This window comes from Tamandua tetradactyla, chromosome 2 (assembly GCF_023851605.1).
Source record: "Tamandua tetradactyla isolate mTamTet1 chromosome 2, mTamTet1.pri, whole genome shotgun sequence".
Lineage (NCBI taxonomy): Eukaryota > Metazoa > Chordata > Mammalia > Pilosa > Myrmecophagidae > Tamandua > Tamandua tetradactyla.
In genome coordinates, this window is record NC_135328.1 from 17,161,463 (window position 1) to 17,185,109 (window position 23,647).

General features: G+C 36.7%; 1 protein-coding gene across 4 annotated transcripts in view; it reads left to right on the top strand.

Annotated features, from left to right (window-relative positions):
- The window catches only part of STX17 (syntaxin 17), a 73,980-nt gene that overhangs the window by 43,865 nt on the left and 6,468 nt on the right, over nucleotides 1-23,647 (top strand). For all 4 annotated transcript variants that reach the window (XM_077140233.1, XM_077140240.1, XM_077140244.1 and 1 more), the window contains 3 exons: nucleotides 9,064-9,289; nucleotides 20,821-20,936; nucleotides 21,013-21,063. In XM_077140233.1, coding sequence (XP_076996348.1) covers nucleotides 9,064-9,289; nucleotides 20,821-20,936; nucleotides 21,013-21,063 — 393 coding nt within the window. The remainder of the gene's footprint in view (nucleotides 1-9,063; nucleotides 9,290-20,820; nucleotides 20,937-21,012; nucleotides 21,064-23,647) is intronic.

Genomic DNA, 23,647 nt, shown 5'->3' on the forward strand with positions numbered 1-23,647 from the left:
AAAGTTGAATGCAAGGAAACCTGGAAGAAAAGTAAGAGACCAACAGACACTGCCTTGCCATGTGACAAAGGACTCCAAGACAGCCAGCACCTGGGGAGAGAGTATTACATGATAATGATTTGATATGGACATTTCCATGGCCTCAGAACTGAAACATTTTGGAGAAAGCCAGAAATGGCAAGCTTCAGAGATGACAGAAAGAGCAGATGTAGGTGCTTGAAGAACAGTTGCTTCAGAAAACAGAGACGTGGATATTTGGAGATGCTTAGAACCCAGCAGATGTCACCATGAGATGTTAAGCAAGCCAGAACCTGAAGAGAGCCAAGACCAGAGAAGCAAAGTGAAGACCCCTTACAGGAAAAGAGGACGAAAGTAACAGAGCCCAGGAGCAAGGGACCAACCAGCAGATGTCAGTTGTGTGACTTCCCAGCTGACAGAGGTGTTCCAGAATGGTCAGCCATTCTTGAATTAAGGTTTCTAGGAAGAAGTAACATGCAGTGATAAGGGACAGAGGCCTGGCTTTGAATCCTGGCTCTACCACCTATTCACTCTGGGACTTTAGATAAGTTGCTTAAACATTTTATGCCTCACGTCATTCATTTTTAAAACAGTGACATTAATAAAACTGATTATAACCCTGGGTTATTGTGAGGTATAAACCAAATAATTTCAGTCATTTTGCCTAACATACTCACCAGTTACTAGGTTCTCAAAAATTACTAACTCCTATGAATATAATAATTATGATGATTGTAAATATTAAGGGAAGCCTTTTATTTAGAAGGTTGCCAGACCTCATTATGTAGTCATCCATGCAAAACCATAGAGGTACTTCTGCCTCTGGAATTACTGATATTTGGCACCGGTTTGAAGCTGTAATGTACCCCAGAAAAGCCATGTCCTTTAATCCTCATTCAGTATTGCTGGGTGGGAGCTTTTTTGATTGTTTCCATGGAGTATGACCCACCCAATTGTGGGTAATAACTTTTGATTAGATGGTTTCCGTTGAGATGTGTCTCCACCCATTCAAGGTAGGGCTACTTACTAGAGCTATTTAAGAGGGAACCATTAAGGAAAAAGCTTTAGAGCCACCAGAACAAACAGAGTTCACACAGACAGAGGCCATTGGATGTGAAGAAAATACCCTCAGGGAAGCTATTGGAGAAAACCAGCAGATGTTGCCATGTGCCTTTTCAGTTGAGAAAGAAACCCTGAACATCATTGGTGTTCTTGAGCCTAGGAGATTCATGGAAGCTGGAAGGACTTTGAAGATCCTGTTAAGAAAAGCCTGAAGGGATTTGAGGAGTGTGTCATTGGAAGCCTGACGAGATTTGAAGACACTAATGATGCTCATCCTTGGAACCCAGATATCATAAACTGAGGAAGCACAAAAAGACTATGGAGAGTTCCATTTGGGGAACAACTTAAGTCCTCAGTCTACAGCCTTGGCTGGCTTCCTAATCACAGCCAGCACCAACTTTCCAACCAAATAAGTAAGGCATTTTGGAATACCCAGTCAGTCTACTCCAGCTGATGCCACATAGAGCAAAAATAAACCATACCATGCTACCCAAATTGCAGATGCATAAGCAGAACAAGAATGCTGTTTGGGGGTGGTTCTGGGGTGGTTTTTTAGACTGCAGTAAATAAATGGAATAGAAATAAATATCTCCAAATCCTTTGTGGAACAAGATGAGATATAAATATATAAATTAAATTAAAACATTATCATTGATTAATAGTAGCCTTCTGGAATCAGCAATCTCTAGCTATTTCATCAGCAAGTTAAAAAAAAAATTGTGTGTGTGTTTGTTTTAGATTATCTAGAAAATTACCTCCAGCAATTATTATGGTCATAAAATAATTATAAAGACTGTTTTGCAGTGCATATGAAGGTGCAATTGGAAAACCAATCATCATTGATTCTACACTTTCCAAATTACAACAGAGTGGTTGATGTACATGACATTAGAAGAAATAAAGCTTCTATGAGTCCTTAAATAAAAAAAATTGTTGTCCAATAAAAAAAAAAGAATACATTGTTCAGTTTCCACATATTTGTGAATTTTCCATTTTTTCCTCTGTTACTGATTTCTAGCTTCATTCCATTAAGGTTGAAGAAGATACATTGTATGATTTCAATATTTTTTAATTTATTGACACTTGTGTTGTATCCTAATATATGGTCTATCCTGGAGAATGATCCAAGTACACTAGAGAGGAATGTGTATTCTGCTGCTGTTGGATGAAAGTGTTCTGTATGTATCTGTTAGGTGTAGCCGATTTAGAGTATTATTCAGATCTTCTATTTCCTTAATAATCTTCTGTCTAGATAGATCCATTATTGAAAGTGTACTGAAATCTTTTATTGTAGAACCTACTTTGGCATAAAGTTTATTTTTTATTATATTAATATTGCTACAGCAGCTTTTCTTTAGAGAAGTCTAGTGTTTAGTGTTTATAGTTTATCTTCTTCATCCTTTTAATTTGAACCTCTCTGCCTTTAAATTTTAGATGTATCTCTCGAGTTTCGTTTTTTAAATTCAGTCTGAAAATCTTGTCTTTTGTCTGGAACATTTATTCCATTTGGATTTAATGTAATTGCTGATATATTTGGATTTAAATATTCCATCTGATTGTGTGCTTTCTCCTTTTCCACATGTTTTTTGTTTCTTTTAATCTCCATTTTTTTCTTTTGAACTTATCTTCTCTCTCTCTTTTTAATTAATCTTGTTTTCCCCTGTTAATTTTGGTGCTATATACTCTGGCTAGAAATTACAGCACACATTCTTTGTTTAGCAATACAGTTATTATAGATACCATAAATGTTTTAGCTCCATCTATGCTTCTCCCAAATTTAAATGCTAGTTTCATATATTTCAATTTTATATATATTAAAAACCCTACAAGGCATTATTATTATTTTAGTACAGTTGCTGTTCATGTACATTTAGCCACACTTTTTACTACTTTTGCTGCTCTTCATTTCTTTTTGCATTTCTAACTTCACCTATGGGATTAATTATTGATTTTTCTGAAGGACACAATTTAGTATTTCCTTTAGTGTATATTTGCTGGTGACAAATTCTTTGTTTTGTATGTGTAAAAATGTCTTTATTTCACCTTTGTTCTTGAAGGGTATTTTTGCTGGGTTTAGAATTTTAAATTGCCGGTAATTTTCATTATGTTCTTTAAATGCATTATTCCACTGTCTTCTGGCTTTCATTGTTGCTGTTGAGAAGTTATCTGACACTCTATTCATTTTCATTGCAATAAATTTTTTTTTCTAGCTTCTTTTTAAAAATCATTTTTTCTTTTCTTCATTCCTTCCTTTGTCCCTCCTCCTCTCTCTCTCTGTCTGTCCTCCCTCCCTCCCTCCCTCCCTCCATTCATCCCTCCTTTCTTCCCTCCCTCTCCTTCCTCCCTCCCTCTCCTTCCTCCCTCCCTCTCTCCTTCCATGTTTTGGGGGCTAGGTATGTTTTTCTTTTTATTTATCCTTCCTGGGATTTGTTGATCTTCTTGACTCTGTGGATTGATGCCTTTTGTTAGTTTTTGGAAAATTCTCAGCCATTATCCATTCAGATTCCATTTCTGTCCTCTTCTTTTGGACTCCAAATGTATGCTGTACCTGTTTATAACTATGCCCTCTATGTTGTTTACTTTCACCTCTGTATTTTCTATCTGTTTTCCTTTTTCTGATTCAAATTACAGATTCTTCTGATCCATTTTCTAGTTTTCTAAGTCTTTCCTGAGCTGGGACTAAGTTGCAACAAAACTCACTTGTTACATTCTTTGTTCTGGACACTTTTTAAATTATAGAATATCCATCCCCTTATTAGACCTATATGTTGTTTTTTATACTTTCCAGTTGTCTGCTGAAGTTTAAAGTTTTCTTTTTATTGTTTTGAACAAAATAACCCTAATTTTACAGACTACATATACTAATTCCCATATCAGACATCTCTTCAGATCTGTTTCTGTTGTCTTTTGTTTCATCACATATTGTGTATATCCTCATGGACTTGATTAACTTCAGTTGAATGCTGAAAATTATATTTGAAAAAAATTATGGAAATTCTTTGAAACCAGGGATGGGATCTTCCTTCAGAGAAGATTTTCATTTGCTTCTTCTAAACCCCTAGGGAGCACTGCCTTTCTGAGATCATCTTTATAGTTTCAGGGCTTAAGATTTTTGAGGCCTACCCAAAACAACTGGAAACCAAGCTAAAGTTCATGTGAGGGCTGGTTTATTTCAAGATCACCTGTGCCCCTAGACTGCAGCTCTTTAAGATCCCATCCTGAAGCACCAGAGTCTTCATACTTGGCAGGCCTTAGTATCCACTTTCTTATTCCTAACTTTGTGACGCTGTGAAGTGGATACTTTAGTTTGTGTTAAGGTACCATACTGATAGGTATTATAATTGAAGTTAAGTGGAAATTTTGCTAGAATTGTATGATACTTTAGTTTTAATCCAGTTTTGTCACTAGATAACTAAATCTTCTAAGTCCTGAACAAGTTCTGTTTGTTTTTATTTCTCTCTCTATAATATGTAATAATGTCCAGTATAATAACATAATACCTCATTCAGAGTTGGCACTTGAGAAATTAAATAAATTTATATTTTTTATCCTGTCTACTGTGTAGAATTTTAAATTAATATCTGTGAAAGCTTTACAAGCGAATGAGTTTAAAAGATCACATTAGCAGAGCTCTATAATTTTTAAAGAAGCATCAGGCTCAGATCTTTTGTTTATTTGTTTTGTTTTTAAAAAGGGAATTTAATAAGTTGCAAGTTTATAGTTCTAAGCCTATAAAAATGTCCAAACTAAGGCATCCAGGGAAAAAAAATACCTTAATTCAAGAAAGGTCAATAGATCTAGAACACCTCTGTCAGCTGGAAAGTCACATGGCCGGCATCTGCTGGTCCCTTGCTTTTGGGCTCCGTTGCTTTCAGCCTCTGTTCCAGTGACTTTGCCGTTCAGGGGAGGCTGGCTCTCATCTCTTTGGCTTCCCCTGGTTCTCTCCAGGTTCTGGCTTGCTTAACATCTCATGGTGACGTGTGTTGAACTCCAAGCATCTCCAAATATCCGTGTCTCTGTTGTCTGAAGCAGCTGTTCTCCAGGCGTCTACATCTGCTCTCTTTGTCGGTTCTTAGTTTTCTGTCATTTCTCGCTCTCTCTAAAATGTTTCCTGTTTTAAAGGATTCCTGTAAACTAATCAAGACCCACCTGGAATGAATGGAGTCATATCTCCATCTAATCAAAGGTCACACTCAAAATTGGCCACATCACTTCTCCATGGAGATAATTGAATCAAATTTTCTGCCCTACAATATTGAATCAGGATTAAAAGAAACAGCTGTCCACAAAAGATTGAACTAGGATTAAAACATGGCTTTTCTGGGGTACATAATACTTTCAAACTGGCACAGTGTGTTAGACATTTTACATTCTGTAGTCTGTGGGTGTAGAGAGAGACAGACTCCGTGGGTTTCCTCTTTTCTTTCTTTGCTAATAGGAAGAAACCCAGGTATTGTTCGGGTCTCAAGCAGCAATGTGCTCAGGGCAGTTAGGCTTAGCTCAAGGATGAGTCATGACTGGCCATTCCTCCTTGCTAGTGATTAGCATAAGAAAATAGCCCAAAAAAGAAACAGCTGGGAGCTTTGGGGAAAGGCTTTCCTTCCTTATGAAAGGAGCCTTGACGTAACTGAACTGTTGAATTCATACACCCTCACCCCTACCACTGGACTTCTTGTTTGGGGCGCTGTTAAACTCCGTATTGTTTAAACCTCATTGGGTATGATAAAACTCACAGCTAAAGTTGTCCTAACTGATCCTCATGACAGAACCTAAATTTACTTTCTGTTTCTGAAAGTGTTGCAAGCCACAGGATATCAGCAACTATGGAAAAAATAAACATTCTTGGCTAAGTTCAAACTGCACACAGTGATATGTAGGTCACCTCCTACAGGGAGACAGTGATAGAGAAGTGAGAAGGTTTCTATAGGTCAGAAGAGGTGTGGGGCAACATCTAGATCTCATTCCACAGCCACTGGCTGAGTCCTCTTACTACCTCTCTTTCTGACATTTAATGTGAGCAATTATTATTATGAATAATAATAATAAATTATAATGAATGAGTATATCTCCAAAGTTGCTTTCAGTTCTACAACTCTAAGATGAATGAAAATAAACCTGAATTGTATCCAAGTAGCACAAATAATGTTGCAAAATTGTGATGCCAGCTTCAAAAATTGAAGGTGATTTTCCAAAGGAGAGTCAAGGAAAAGATTAGTGATTTCATTTGTTCTTTATGGTCAATTCTTAATATATATTATCCGTGCAGTCTATTCACTCATTAAATATTTTGAGGTATTGATCTGACTAAGATCAATATAAGAATAGCTCTTCAAAGTTTACACTAAAAGTGGCTAATGAAGTGCTTCTCTGAGGTACAGGTCAGTGACTGTTCCATGAAGAGTCACTGTTATGGATTGAATTGTGTTCCCCCAAATTGTATTCCTACTCCCCAGTCTTGCACATGTGTGCTTATTTAAAAAAATGGATCTTGGAAGATGTTATTACTTAAGATGAGGTCAAACTGGATTAGAATGGACCCTGATCCATTATGAATGGTGTCTCTATAAGCAGAGGAAATCTGGACACAGTAGGTAGATACAGAGACAGAGATGACCATGTGATGGAGGCAGAGATTAAGTTATACAACCATAAGCCAGGAAATGCTGTGGATTGTTGGGCACCTTTCAGAAGTCCAGGGAGAAACTTGGAATGGATTCTCTCCTTTAAGAGAAAACATGGCCCTGCCAACACCTTGATTTCTCACTCTTAGTCTCCAGAACCAAGACAATAAATCTGTTATTTAAGCCAACTGATCTGTGGTGCTTTGTATAGCAGCCATAGCAAACAAAGATGGCCACTCTTGCTGATGTTTGTCACTAAAGTTGTAGAATCAGCACTGTGTCTGTGGTCAGACAGTGTCCTGTCCATGATGAGGAATTTGAAATTATTCCTCACGTGATTTTTTTATTGGACCTAAAGATATTGGAAGCCCAAGGACTTCTTTGAAAGAGTCGTCCAATCCAAGAGTTGTAATGATCTTTGAAGAAAAGAAATGAGTGGTATATACTACTTGTAAAGCTCAGTAGTCTTTAAAAGCAAATGCAGGTTTTGAAGTCCAGCAGACCTGAATTTGAAACAATGTTCTACCACTTGCTAATTTGGGGAGTTTACAAATCAATTTACTTCTTCAGATACCTTTGAGATGTAGAAAGGTGATTATTGAATATAATGATTTAACAAGGTATGCAAAATATTAGGCTCAGATCATTTTTGCAAATTAATTCTGTTTACTCTTCAAAGGATAATTGGTTTCTATGTTTTTCAAAAGGTAGATCACTGAAAAAGTCAGAAAGCTCCCAGTTCATTTTATGAAGCTAGCACAACCTTAAACATGGTAAAGGAAGTTAAAACCTGGTAAATGTTATTGTTCTAGTTTGCTAGCTGCCAGAATGCAACACACCAGAGACGGATTGGCTTTTAATAAAAGGGGATTTGTTTTGTTAGTTCTTCAGAGGAAAGGCAGCTAACTTTCAACTGACGTTCTTTCTTATGTGGGAAGGCTCAGGGTAATCTCTGCTGGCCTTCTCTCCAGGCCTCTGGGTTCCAACAGCTTTCCCCGGGGTGATTCCTTTCTGCATTTCCAGAGGCCTGGGCTGAGCTGCGAGTGCTGAGATGAGGTTTGCCGAGCTGCTTGGGCTGTGCTACTTTGAGCTCTCTCATTTAAGCACCAGCCAGTTAATCAAACATCATTCATTGCAGCAGGCCCGCCTCCTAGCTGACTGCAGATGTAATCAGCAACAGATGAGGTTCATGTACCATTGGCTCATGTCTGCAGCAACAAAACTAGGTGCCTTCACCTGGCCAAGTTGACAACTGACTCTAACTACCACAGTTATATAGGTACATGCACATAAGAAAATAAAATACCAGCAAATAAAATACAGTATTGTATTTTAAAAATTATATATATTGACTAACAAGGGTTTATTGCATGAATATGAGGATGGTGCAACACTATGAAATCTATACATAATTCATTATAGCAACAAATTAGAGGAAATTTTATGATTGTGCCAATCATGATTTTTTTTAAATGGAGAAGCATTTAAAATCCAGCAACCTCACTCATAGGGAAACGTAGAGTAAAACAGTACTGAGATATCATGCAGTACTGGCACCAGGGGGAGATAGGCACTCTGGTGGGCATGTGAATTGTTACAGCCTTTTGGGAAAGATTGATGATAGTTGTTGATATAAAAAATGCACAGGTCTCTTGAGTACTCCCACTTCCAGGAATCATTCCTACAAAAAATAGTATATTAATATATACTATGATACTAATATATAATAGTATATATAGTACATTAGGATTTATAGGTAAGGGCATTATATCATAGTTGGTAATAACTAAAAACTGGAAAGAACACAAATGACTTCACCACTGGAGGAGTGATGGAGTAAATTGTACCATGTCCCTACCAGAGGGTATGATGCAGCTGTTGACCAGGAGGGATGTCAGTGATGGTATTGGTAAGTTGAAGTATGGGATGACAATTTATAGATTATTGTATGTAATATAATCCAGTTTTTGAAAAAAAAAGAGAGAGAAAACCTGTGTATATGTAAACAGTTTGCATGAGCAGTGAGAAATAGGTGGAAAGATTGGGTTGAGAGAGGAGGTGGGATTGGAGAAGCTGACTGGGAAATTATTAAGTTTTTCTTCATATGTTTCTGCAGTGCTGAATTTATTTTGAAGGCATCTGTTATCTTTGTAATAATCACATTTAATACAGGAAAAATAGTAGTAAATCTAAGATATGAGGTATGAGGATGTGGGTTCTAAAGAAGCTGGATTTGGCCAGAAACGTGAAAAATAGAAAAGTGTTATACCACGTCTTCTATTGTAGAGAATACTTGGAATGATTTCCATTCATAATCAGAATCACAAATGGGCTTATTCATGATTTCTGTTTTCTTTTATAGCAACTCCGCTCCAATATCCGAGAAATGGAGCAGCTTTGTTTAAAAGTCCGAAAAGATGACCTAGGACTTCTGAAGAGAATGATAGATCCTGTAAAAGAAGAAGCATCAGCAGCAACAGCAGAATTTCTCCAACTCCATTTGGAATCTGTAGAAGAACTTAAGAGACAATTTAATGATGAAGACGCTTTATTGCAGCCTTCTTTGACCAGATCCATGACTGTTGGTGGTACGTATTAATTATGTCAAGTCTTATTCTTGATCATCGGTACTGCTGTTCATTAGCTCATCTGCTTGTGCAGATATTGCAGACTATAAGTCTCCAAAGATACCTGCTATTCCAACTGGATGAATCCTTGGGCTCTCTGTGTATCTTGAAATGCCTACCTTGAAAATTTTCGAGGCCATGCTGTGTGGAGTGGAACTTCAGGTGCCTATTTGTACCTTGATAAGAAATTTTAAAATACTTCCTGAGGAGACTCTTATCCTTGCCAGAGTACTCCTTGCTCATATCCAGATGGAGGAGTGGTCTGTTTTGGCACTTTTCAAGCATGCTTTTTTCTTAGGCGCTAAAATTTTCACAGAGGGTATTAGTGGTACCTACCAACTCAATTCTCTGAATTTAACTGGTGACATAAAAAAGTCTACAATGGGTGTTTTGTCATCGAACTTTGTAGAGTGATGCTATAAGAAACAGCCCTGTGAAACTTGTCATATGTCTCTTCTGAGGATGTAGGTGATAATTGTTGAATACGTTATCATAACATCATTATATGGAACTCTAAAAAACACTGAGTAATACATCTGAGCAGTAGTTCTGTTTTTATCTTATGGATGTTGAATGGCATAACTGATAAGATCTCCCTACTTGATTGTTGACTAGTAGGGCTCAAGTCAAATTTTTAACCACCAAAAGCCAAATTTTGAACTGTCCTGGCTCTATTTTATAGTTGCTGTGCTTGTTTTTCCTTTTTTATTTTAGCATTTCTCTTTTATTTTTAATATATGCTGTTTTATTTCATTTTCTATCTTAGAAAGTCCTTGAGTCCTTATGAAGGGGTGTGGTATAAATAAATTACAGTTTAGGATAGAATCTGGGATGCTACGTCTGCCCAGTTTTTCCCTTTTCATTTCCCCAGAATGCCCCACTCTCTATTGCCAAAGCCAGATTATTTCTAATAATTTTCAGTGCTGATGATCCAGTAATTTATAGGGGAATAAAAAAGATATTAGAAGAAACATTGAGGCTATCATCTAGAGTTTCTTGCTTACATTCTATCCTTAGTACCTTGAACAATGGTTGGCACATAGTAAGCCATTAATAAATGCTTTAGAAATAGAAACGGAGCCGTATCAATTTTGTTATTTCTGATGTGCTGCAATCGTCCATTCTGTGGACAGTGAGTGCCTCAGATGTTTGGGGGACAAGGAGATGTTAGCACTCAACCTTTGGTTGAAGAGTGTTTGAGAAGAATGCTTTTTGATAGTTCCTAGTTACTGTATTCATGGCTCTGTTCAGGTACACTTATTGCCACTGTATTAAGGAGGCTGAATGCTGTTCTTATTTAGTGGACACTGACTTTATGTTCATGTGTAGAAAAACTGGGCTTTAGTTCCATGTGAGTGAGAGGCAGTATTATGCATGGAGATGTTGTCACAGTTGTGATAGCTGTAATTACAGTGTCGATAAGCTGGATTTTCTGGAAAGAGGTGCTGGCATCAACCTTTTTTGCTGTTTAGTTTGAATTGCCCATCACAAGCAATTCCCTAGTAAACAAAAATTTGAAGTCTATCTGAGAGTTTTCTCATAATATGACAATATTCAAATACTTGCCGCTTTAATTTGCATTTTATTATTGCATTGTTTGTGCTTCCACGAATAGAGCTGTTTGGGCTCTCAAACTGAGTTTATGTAACATCAGAGGAAGTGGGTAATTACTAAAAGAGGTAGTTTACCCAGTTTTCTGGCAGTTAACTTTCTCCGTAGGAAACTGACTGGTGTAAAAAAAAATGTTGACAGAATTTGAGGATTTATGTGTATGGAGGAAATGAAAAGGATTGGGAGAGAACCAAAGTATGAAGCAAAAGAAAGAGTGGGCAAAATTCATTTTCCAGTTCTCTTAATTCTCAAACTTCTCAATTCATGGAACACTGAGTAGGCTAAAGACCTGATCACTTACCACTGATAGCATACTTACAAAATTAAGCCTCTTTAACTACTGCCAATTTGATTGAGACAGTCACATCCAGGTTTTTTAAAATCACATACCCAAGTTATACCTAAAATAATGTATGAAATTTCAAATTCAGAATGGTCGCCTGGTCAGATTGTGCTTTGATGATGAATCCATTGCTAACATGAAGCAGTTAAGATGAACTGTCTTACCAAATGCCCATGTGTCCTCAAGTATAACAATTTCTACTAGGTAGGTTATCTTAAATGCAGAAATTTTATTAATAAATAATCGAGAGGGTGAAAAGGAGAAGAATAAAAAGAAAGCAGGTAATTAATTTACATAAGACTTGAATCATAGGGTAAGAATTAGGTTTACTGCTGAATTTGCTGAACTGGGTCTGCTATGGAGGAAGTGTCAGTCTTCGTGTTTTAATCCTGGCTCTCTGGTTTTCCTTATTTTGTTTTAGATGCTCATTATAGTATAGGCTATAGTATAGGATGTTGACAGCCAATATAGAAATGTGTGCTTTATTTGTATAGAAGGTAAGTGCCTTAAAATACTTTTTTCCTTTCAAAATTCAATCTGATTCTAAATAAATTGATCAGAAACATCAGCAATTCAGGAGCAACATTCTCACATTTCCATTGGTAAGATCAAAAGTAAAAAATAATTTTTCATTTATCGATAGAAATAACAAGGAGAATAAAACATTTCATGTTCTCTGGAGAATGAAAGAAGCTTATTAAGTTTAGGGCGAAAGTGCCATTTCTTTTGTCCAGATGATTCTGAGAGTTCCTAAAGTCTGCCAATCTTTCTTGATATGAGAAACTCCCTTCTGTCTACTTTCCTTTTTAGCATATTGCTTCCCACCAAGAGAAGTGATGAGCCTACCAATCTGATTTGTATTTTAAAAAGAGTAAAAAGGCATACAGAGTGAATTGGTGCTTCTTTCCATCTTTGTCTTTCTTTACTCCCCATCAGAATACACACTTCACGGGTGCAATAGGAACAGACCTTTCTGCATTTTAAACAAATATTCATAACGAAAAGATTCAAGGCTTAAAACTGCTGGGAACTTCAGACCAGCATATTGAATTTCATGAAGTATTAGATTTTATCACAGGTGTATATATGTACTAAACAGTATTGTGAAACGTGAAGATGGTTTTGGTATTATGTTATTCAGAAGATTTGTTTTCTGTTGATTTTAATTTTCTCAGAAGTCTTCCCTTGCAGCTAAGTTAAGCCACTACTTATAAGTAATTTTCTTTTGGTAGATAGGTTTATGCAGATGATCCATAAATTAATTTCACAATTGAAAAAAATTCAAGGAACACTTTTGAATTAATTTAGATTTATAATGAAACTTTTCCTAATGTAGTAAGATTTAGTGGAAGTTCTTATATATTGTTTTGTGCCACTTGGTGTAGAGTTCCTTGTTCTTCATGAAGAATGGAGAAAGAAAAAAAAGAAGAGAGTCTATTTGGGTATAGAAGAAAAGGAAACTTTCTTGTGCCATATTACTAAGCTTATTTCTTACTTCTTAGTGATTATTTGTTTATAGCCAATAATACATTTTTTTATTTTTATGTATTTTTATTGAGATATCTTCACCCACCATGCAATCCATCTCAAGTATACAATCATTGGTTCACAGTATCATCCCATAGTTCTGTATTCATTACCACGATCATTTTTCAAACATTTGCATTACTCCAGAAAATGAAATTAAAAGGAAAAAGAAACCCCCAAACATCCCATACCCCTTACCCTTATTCATATTTACCACTAGTATTGCAGTCGACACAATTTTAAGACTTACAGTAGACCTAGGTTAACTAAGGCAGTGTAGTGGAACAAAACGTCCCGAAGTAGATCCATACAAACACAAGCAATTGACTTTTTTTTTTTTTTCCAATATAGTTATACAATCATTGTCCAAGATCAGGGCCACTGGATAAAGTTCAACAACTTCCAGTATATCCTTCTAGCTATTCTAAAACACCAGACTCTAAAAACAAATATCCATAAACTGAGTCAATAGTCCTAGTCATTTCTTAAATCCTAATTTCTCAGTTACAACTCCTTCCTCAGTTCTGATCATTCTCTCAATCTTTAGGGATATCTGAGCAATAACCATATTACCTTCTTCTTGCTTTAAAGGGGTGTTGACCTCCTGGGGTAGAGGAATGAACCTGGTTGTTGTTCTTGGAGAGACTGGTACCTGTGGGTTTCAGGACGTATCTGGCCTATGACCAATCTGGAGTCTCTGAGAAAATAAACTTACTAAGAAAACCCTTTATAGAGGCCTAGCTAGAGCTCAGGGCACTCCCAGGGTTTTCAGGAATACTGTTGGTTGGGGCATGACATACTGAGGTTGTTTTAAATATCTTGCTAAAGCTTATATAAGAGTGACCTCCAGAATGACCTCTCGACTCTATTTGAAATCTCTTAGCCACAGAAACTTTATTTTGTTCCATTTCTTTCCCCCCTTTTGGTTATTCTCAATCCCACAATGCCAGGACCAGGCTCATCCCTGGAAGTCATGTCCCACATAGTGGGGAGGTTAGTGAGTTTATTTGCAGAGTTGGCTTAAAGAGAGAGGCCACATCTGAGCAACAAAAGAGCCTCCCTGGGGGTGACTCTTATGAATAATTACATGCAAGCCTAGCTTTGTCATTGCAGTAATAAGTTTCACAATGGCAAGCCTGAAGGTCAAAGGCTTGGTCTATTAAATTGCGAGTCCTTAAAGCCTGAGAAAATATCAGGATTTCTCCAGGTGGCAAAATTTAATAGATCCACCTTTTCCCCCCAGAGGCCTCAAGGGGATTTTACAAATACTTTTTTATTTTCTGCCCAGAATACTCTGAAATGTATCCGAGTATTACATCAACCTGTACAGAATAATAAGATGTCATTCCCTATTCTAGGTTTCACGTAATTAGGTTGCTTAAGTAAACTGACCAGACAAGTTATTTTAGATAATATATACAGAAAATTTAAATGTTGGACCAAAGAAGCATCTCTTCCTTCGATCTCCCACAGATGTTGAAGTTTTAAAATACAGACAATATTATCCTTTACCCTGTATTCTGATTTACCTTAGTCCTCATCAGGTCCATACATAATATCTCTAATTAGAGTCTAATCTCTTTTTCAGCTTCTTTAACAGTTGCTTTATGGAGTAATGGTGACTTTCAGAGCTGCAGAATTCTAGCTCAGATACCCAATGTTCCAGGGAACTACCAGGTTATACACAAAGAGTACAGCACCTCAGAATTTAGAAAAAACAGTTAAAAATCAGAAATAGATGTGACTGCTGTAAGAGCTTACAATCCAGGAACCTTTACAATGAGCCTTATTTGAACATTCGGTACTCCTTAATCATCTATTGCCCATTTCTTGCCCACTTTCTATCCCATGATAACCTATGCACTCAGATTCAGTTCTCAGAGTTTACTCAGTATAATTTGTTTATATTAGTGAGACCATACATTATTTGTCCTTTTTTTTTTTTCTGGCTTATTTCACTCAACATAATGCCCTCAAGATTCATTCTCCTAGTTGCGTGACACACAATTTCATTCCTTTCTGCAGCCACTTATTATTCCATTATATGTATGCACCACATTTCATCCTTAGATTCATCAGTCAGTGTATCCTTAGGTCACCTCCATCTATTGCAAATCATGAAAAATGCTGCCATAACCACCAGTTTGCAAATGCTTATTCATGTCCCACTTTCAGTTTATCAAGTCTTTGTCTCCTAACAGGATTGCAGGCTCATGTGTCAACCCTATATTTAGTCTCCTATGGAACCACCACACTGTCCTCCAGAGGGACTGCACCATTCTACTCCCCTAAGGCATAATCACATAGTTATGCATTTACCACCACACTCTATATGATACTCTTTCCATTTCTTCCGCAAAGAGAGAAGAGGAGAAAAGAAAAAGAAGAAAAGAGAGAAACAGCAACAACAAGAATCCCACATTCCTCCCTCTTAATGACATTTAGCTTTGGTATATTGCCTTTGTTACGATTAATGAGAGAACTCTACCATGTCACTATTCACCATAGACCCTATTTTGCATTAAGTGTATTTTTTCCAAACACCATCCCCTTTTTAACATCTTACAATGGTGACCTTCAATTGCTCTCTGTCAAGTAAAAACTTTCTTATATTTGCACATTTAATCACCATATTGTCTACTCTAGGTTTCCTTATATTATACAATCCTAGTTATTATCCTCTGTCTTTCCTTCTGTTGTCATACATGCCCCTAACCTTCGTCTTTCAACCATACTCACACTCAGCTTTGTTCAGTATACTTACAATATTGTGTAACTGTCACATAGTATTCTGCTATCCATTTCTGGGTCTTTGCAATCAACCCTGTTGAATGTTCTGTGCTCCTTCAGCTTCAAGTGCACAAACTGTACCCTCTTTTTATCTCCTGTTAACCTGTGTTCTCAGTTTTACTCTCAGAATTTGTTCATTGTAGTTGTTTCATATTAGTGAGACCATACATATTTGTCCTTTTGTTTCTGGATAATTTCGCTCAACCATGTTATTGTATGCTTCATGACTTTATTCTATCTTACAGCTCCATAATAGTCTATCAAATGTATATATACCAATTTGTTTATCCAGCCATCCGCTGATGGACATTTGGGCTGTTTCTATCTCTTGGCAGTCGTGAATAATGCCCCTATAAACATCAGTGTGAAAATGTCTGTTCATGTCCCTACATTCAGTTCCTCAGAATATATACCTAGTAATGGGACTTCTGGATCATACAGCAATTCTATATTTAGCTCCCTGAGGAATAAACAAACTGCTTTTCAGAGTGGTTGCACCATTCATTCTACATTTCTACCAACAGTGAGTGTATCTATTTCTCCACATCCTCTCCAGCACTTGTTTTCTATTTTTTTGATAATGGCCATTCTAGTAGGTATGAGATGTTGTGTCATTGTGGTTTTGATTTTCTTTTCCCTAATAGCCAGTGAAGTTGAGCATCTTTTCATATGTTTTTGAGCCATTTGTATTTTTTCTTCGAAAATGTCAGCCTATGTCTTTTTTCCATTTTTTAATTTGGTCATTTTTCTTTTTGAGTTATAGGATCCCTTTATATATTCTGGATATTAAACCTTTATCTTATATGTGGTTTCCAAATATTGTCTCTCATTGTATAATCTGGCTTTTTACTTTCATGGCAAAGTCCTTTGATAAAAAAAAGTGTTTAACTTTGAGGAGATCCCATTTATCTATATCTTCTTTCGTTGCTTGTGCTTTGCGTGTAAGGTCTAGAAGATTACCTCCTATCACAAGACCCTTAAGATATTTCCCTACATTTTCTTCTAAATGTTTTATGTTCTTAGTTCTAATATTTAGGTCTTTGATCCATTTTGAGTTAAATTTTGTATAAGGAGTCCTCTTATTAAGATAGGGGTCCTCTTTCATTCTTTTGTAAATGGATAGCCAGTTTTCCAAGCACCGTTTGTTGAAAAGGTTGCTCTGCCCCAGTTGACTTGACCATTTTATCAAAGATCAATTGTCCATAGAATGAGAGGGTACACCTCTGTTCACTATATTTGATTCCGCTGGTCAGTACATCTATCTTTATGCCAGTACCACACTATTTTGACGACTGTGACTTTGTAATATGCTTCAAAGTCAAGAATTACAAAACTACCCACTGCATTTTTGTTTTTCAAGATATTTTTAGCTATTCGGGGCACCCTGCCCTTCCAAATATTGTTTTTTCTATTTATGCAAAGCAAGTTGTTGGGATTTTAATTAGTATTGCATTGAATCTATAAATCTATTTGGGTAGAATTGATATCTTAATTATATTTAGTCTTCCAATTCATGAACATGGTACGTTCTTCCGTTTATTAGGTCTTCCTTGATTCTTTTAGCACTGTTTTGTAGTTTTCTTGTGTATAAGTATTTTATGCCCTTGATTAAATTCATTACTAAATATTTGATTCTTTTGGTTGCTATTATGAATGAATTTTTTCTTGATTTCCACCTGAGATTGTACACTGTATAGCCAACAATAAAGTTTTGAAACAAATGCTAGAGTTGGAAAAATAGTGGGGAAGGGTATGTATTCCACATGCCCTTTGCACTTGTAGTTGTTTCTGGATGGACCTAGCTGAGATTTTTAGATTATATAAAACAGTTGCAATTTTTAGTTTTGTGAACAGGCTTCTTTCCTGAAGCTATAATCTGACTCAGTGTTTTGCCTCTTCCTATGCATAGCAGTTTCTAGAAGTTCAAAGTCAAGGAGTGAGCTGGAATAAATGAATTATGGGAGTTGTAGAAATTAAAGGGTCTGCTTCTTTAACCAATAGTCATGCCTTGCGTTCATTGATGATTGTTATGCTGAATTATAAGTTCACAGCAGGGTGATCCTTGGAAGAGAACAGGCTTCTTTGTTCTAAGACTCTATTTGAACTAAGATGCATACGCAGTTTGGTTTCAAGTAAGACGTAAATGACTTAAACATTTCTTATTTTTTTATTGAGGGAAATCTTTTATGTTTGTTTAAAATGTCACACATTTCCCATCTCTTCACTTTTAAATGAAGAATTTATATATGATAATCTCTCCTCATTTTGTTGTATAACCTGGCATACTTCATTCAAATCCTCCCTGTTTTAATAGCTCAGAATTTATGGCTTCAAAAACAGATCTTTAGAGTGGTCATGTTGTTTATAAAGTTCTGCTTTACATTTGGTCTGTTATGATAATGAAGTTATTTACACATCATCATATTAAAGAAGTAGAAGTGTGTATTACAGTAGTATAGTAAGTGGAAGAAAGTTCATAGAGTAATTCATTTATCTTGGTTGAAGTGGAAATCAAAGTGTCTTTATGTGATTTTTAGGGTATAAGGTAAACATCCATTTGTGGAAATCATTGAGAGCTTTTCAAATAGTGGACACTTGCCATGACGTTGTAATATCAAACTTCCTCTGTATATGATATTTCTGCTGTTTTTTTAAGATAAGGAAAGACATTCAGATAAGTAAATATTCAAAATTAGAAGAACAGTGTCAATTCTGATAAGCTTACAAATTACCTTTTTTTTTTTTTTTGACATGGGCAGGCACTAGGAATCGAACCTGGGTCTCCGGCATGGCAGGTGAGAACTCTGCCTGCTAAGCTACTGTGACCTGCCCTCAAATTACTTTTTAATCACTAATTGATGATCATGTCCTTCACAAGCAATTCAAACTGGTTTTTGCCTTGAGAAATTAAAATTCCATTAACAGTTAAGTCACAGTAGTGTAACTTTATAAAATTCTGTTCAGTTAAAAGCTAGGTTAAAAAAATGGAAATGAGAGCGAAAGTGAGCTTAGAATTCGGATAACTACTTTTAGGAGTAGATCAGGTATCACATGTCACCATGCCATTTCTCTGCCTGCTTCAACCCTTCACTAGCTGCCCACTGTTATCAGATAAGATTCAGGTCTTTAGCTTGCCTACAAGGCGCCTCCTAACCATTTATAATGTCTTATCCTTGTAACTCTGTGTCTTTTACTTTATGCTTTGGCAACAACCAACAGCTGATTTTATGTTTCTTCCTCAAGGGCCTTTGCTTATGCTGGTCTTGTCACCTTTTCTAGGTTGCCTTCTTCTATACTGCCCCATCATACCACGCAGATGTCACCCTAGTTGGAAACTCCCTCAAGATACTATATATATATCTGTATCTAGCTAGCTATCTAGATAGGTATGAGGGCACTCTACTGTTGTTTTAAGGCTTGTCTTTTGTGTGTCTGACTCTTCTCGAATGAAAGTTCCTTGAAGGCGGGCATTTTGTACTCATTTTTTCATCCCTGGTGCCTAAGACAATACATAGTGGCACTTAGAAACTGTTAAAGTGATGGGTGTTTTGAGTTTGAAGTAAAGGGAAAAAAGGGAAGTAGAAGTTTCCCATCTCTTCTTTCCATTTCCACAGCTCTATTTCTAGAGCAGAACCTCATCATTTTGCACTGGACGCATTGCAAAGCCTCCCAGCCGACTTTTCCGTCTCTCATGTTCTCACCTTTCAGCTCCATCCTGACTCACTTCTTCACACTGCCACTATGGTTCCCTGTCTAAGTCTGATTCTAGCACTCCCCGGCGTCCCAGTAGTCTCGAACTGCTTTTAGTAGTCCTCCGTTGATCTGATGAGAAAGACAAAACACTTTAACAGTCTTTGGTTCAGCTGTATAGAACTTCTGTCAGTCCCCAAGCCTCTGTGTTGCTTGGTCTCCCTGGCCCAGCACTTTTTTCTTCTCTCCCTACCCTACCCCACCCCCAGTTACCTACATAATTTCTGATGAGCATCGGGGCTTCAGCCTCAGAGCTGTCTCTGACTCCTCTCCCCTCCACAAGTTGAGGTTAAATGCTTCTCTCCCGTGCTTGCATAGCACTCCCTACTTAAGCAGCTCTATATCCCACACTCTCCTATCGGTTCTGTTAACACTAGCAGCCACAGCAGGGGCAGGAGTGGTAATAGTTTATTGAGTATTTGTACTTGATATGGATGCCAGGTACTGTGCAAAATGCTTTCCATTCATTATTTCATTTTATCCTCTCAAGAACTCTGTGTTAAGGTAAATATCACCTTATTTTACCAACAAGGAAAATAAGTCAAAGACATTAAATACTTTGCCAAGTGAATGTGCTATTAAATAGCCAAACCAGGATTCTAACCACAGTCTCTCTGACTAGGCCTGAGCCTAACGCTCCAAGGAGCCTACGCTGCTCCTTGAAACTGTTTTTTATGGTTTACCATTGTATCCCCAGTGCCTTAGCACCCTGGTTGACCTAGGGTAGTAGGCATTTAGTAAGTATCAGTTGAATGAATGAATGAATGATTGGCAAATCCAGTAAGAAGAAATAAGAAAGATTTGAAGGTGGGGTTTGCAGTATAAATTAATTCATCATCATCATAGCAGTTTTTAATGAAGAAAGTCCTAATAAGTTGATGACGTTTTAAAACTCGGAAAAGAAGTAGAAGGAGCAGTGGAGGCATTGGGCCAGAAAAGTGGCTCTCAGGAGAAGGGTGACAGTATATACAAAAAAGATACATATGGTAAGAGCTGTTAGTTTGCTGACAAATTTATTGTCAATGATGAAAACACATCACCATCCTACTTTTAAAACCTTGTTAACCTGATTATTTATTACTTAAAATAGCCAAAGAAAAAAATTTAGCAATGAAAAATGTTAAATCTCTATTTCTACTGGTATCTTTTCATGGACCATTGGCCAAATAGAATAGTTTGCCTTTGGTGCTTCTTCCAAGTTAGCCCTAGTTACTCAGATTAGATAGCATTTGTAGTCATTTTTTGAGACAACTTTGTAGGATAATTAAAGAAAAAAATGTTTGTTAAATGTTAAGGAACAAGCTGTCCATGTGTAAGTAATTTTATTTTTACAGAATAATCAATTTACTTTTGGCTTGAATTCAATTAATAAACATTTTACATGGCACTTGTTTTATGGAATCTATCACTTCATGCTGTCTCCTTTCCAACCAAACCAAAAAAGTCTAAACATGGGGCCATGTTCATCCAGGAACATTTCACACCACTGAAGTTGAAGCAAGTCCTCAGAGTTTGACTCAGATATATGCATTACCTGAAATTCCTCGAGATCAAAATGCTGCAGAATCATGGGAAACTTTAGAAGCGGTATGTTAAAAATTATTTTACTTTTGGTAGCTGTGAAGCATAAAAGTAAGTAACTTTCTGTCTCTCTCTCTTTAAGGACTTAATAGAGCTTAGCCAACTGGTTACTGATTTCTCTCTCCTAGTGAATGTAAGTATATAACTGTTTTTTGTGTTTTATTATTATTTTTTTTGCTCAGATTGCTAGATTATTAGAATGACAGGCTTTTATTAATCACTAGGCTTTTGATTAGAATTTTAGTTAGAAGTTATAGTTTTTAAGACTGGTATTGGACCATAGCTAGAAGTCTAACTGTCCTCAAATTCCACATCAATGTAATAAATATTTTTTGTTATGTAAAAGGCACTCTTTTAGAAACTTAGCATGGGGGTTCTGACAAGGTTGGATATAGAAATGAGTGATGCTTGCTCTCTGCCTTCAAGGATTCTGCAAGTGGGTGGAGATAGACTTGAACCACCAAAACTGAAATTTCAAGCATGATCGTTAAATGCTAAAATGAAGTGTGAAAAGAAGTCTTACCAGCCCCAAGGAATGGGATAGGGATGGGGTGGTCTGTGACGCATTAAGGATAGCGTCACAAAGGTAAGTAGCGTTTGCATGAGCCTAGAAAAATGAGTAAAATGTCCGCAGATTGAAGTGAGGGGCTACATTTTAGAACAGCTGAACGAAGACATGGCGTAGGGAAGTGTAGGGCCTGTTCAGGAATGACAAATACTACAGTGTAACCAAAGCATCAGGTGTCTGGGGGAGCAAGAAGAGGGAGGGCCAGATCATGATGGCCTTGAATGCCATGACGAAGAACTTGAACTGTACTTTGTAGGCATAAAGAAGCCAATATAGATTTTTTTGAACGTGGTAGAGTAGCATAATCGGGTCTGGGCTTCAAAAGATGATTGTTAGCAGTGTGGATACTGTCTAGGGGAGGGGAGATTCTAGGCAGGAGAAGTAGTCAGGAATCAGTTGCAAGAGTTTCACCTAGAGCAGAGTCAACTCAAGTAGAAATGGGAAGAGCAGTTGAAAGGCATTTCTGGGGTAGACCTAGTAGAAATTGGTCACCCAAGGGAAATGATGGAGTCAAAGATATGGACAATTAAGGTTTATTCTCTATAATCGGGTAGCCAGTGATTCTGTTAACATAATTTAAGTAGCACAAATTAGATTTTGGTGGGAAAGAGAAAACACATTTCCTATCATTATTTTTCTAAAGTGTTCTTATTTTCCCTTCCCAGGAATTATGGGAGTATATGAGTATGTATTTTGTGTGTGGGTGTGCACAGTGAAAGCCTGATTTTGCATCTACTTCTGTCTACGTTTATTTCTTTGTTCTTGATCAAATCATGATTTGGGGGTTGTCCATCTTTGAGTTATGGTCTCCCTGAGATCTGGCTTTACATTATTAGAAGGTCCTAGATCACAATATCCCAGATTTGGAATTGTAAAGGACTTGAGAAGCCAACTACTCTAGTCCCCTTTCTTTTGTCCTAACTGCCCTAAAAGATGGTTAGCTTCTTTTTGAGCAATTATAGTGCATAGGTTCTTGCTATGTTGCTCAACCATTCCATTCAGAAACTCTAATTCTTAAAAATTTTTCTTTATGGGAAGTAAACTCTGTCTTCTAGTAACTTTCTTCTGGTACTTTTGATTCCTGGAGTCACATTCTGAATAAGTCTTGTCTTTTTTCCATATAAAAGTTTCTCAGGATTTTGAGACCAATGTCATCCTTCCTTACCTTACCCCAACACTGTAATTTCTTCTTTAAGAACCTTTGATTCTTTTATGTATTTTATCAGCAATGTTTCTAGGCTTCTCAGTGCTTGCCCTTACTCTGCCGATGTGCTAGTTTGTAGATATTTTCTTGAAATGTCATGCCTAAAATTGACAAGTCAGATGAAGCAAAATGTTTGAAATCTTTAGATGAGGTATCAATACAATCTGTTAATATATTTGCTTATAAAAGGGAATGATACAACAGGAATCCCAAGGTATTTTTTTTTAAGTCAAGATTTGTTGAGTTGTAAATCATGATCTCTGAATCTAATGCAGTTTGTAAAATCTGTACATGTATGGTTACAAATACATACATTTATCAAAAAGTCATTGACTATACTTAAAATGGGTGAGTTTTGATGTATGTAAATTATACTTCAATGAGTTGATTTTAAAAAGCAAACTAAACATGTATAAAGTTCTTCCCCCAAGACAAATACAGTTCCCTTCCAGTGGAGTAGGCATATGAAATGAGAATTAAGAGTTTGTGGCTGTTTAACAGTTCTGTGTCCAATTGGGTTACATAGGCAACTGTTAACTCCTAAGCCAAGGAATATTTGTGCAGGAAGCTTCTGGTTAAAGCCATAGGTCTATACAAATGTCCTATTTATAATAGTCTATGTAAGGACATGAGACAGACAGCTAACAGGCAAAAGCTCAAAGAGGAGCCCCTGATTATTATTCCCAGGGTGACCGAGTTCTCATGACCACATGGCCAAAGGCTCACAGAAGCGCCATTTAAGTACAGAATGACTTGGAAACATAACCAGAATGACCACATCCTTTCGTTATCATCACATGGACATGATAATACATCTAGGCAAAAATTAACCATGTATTTATGGAACACTTTCTGTGGCATAGCACTACGCTAAGCTCAGTGAGAACAGAAAATAATATAAAATAAAGAACTTAACAAAGCCACTGAGAGGTCAAGGTATTGTCC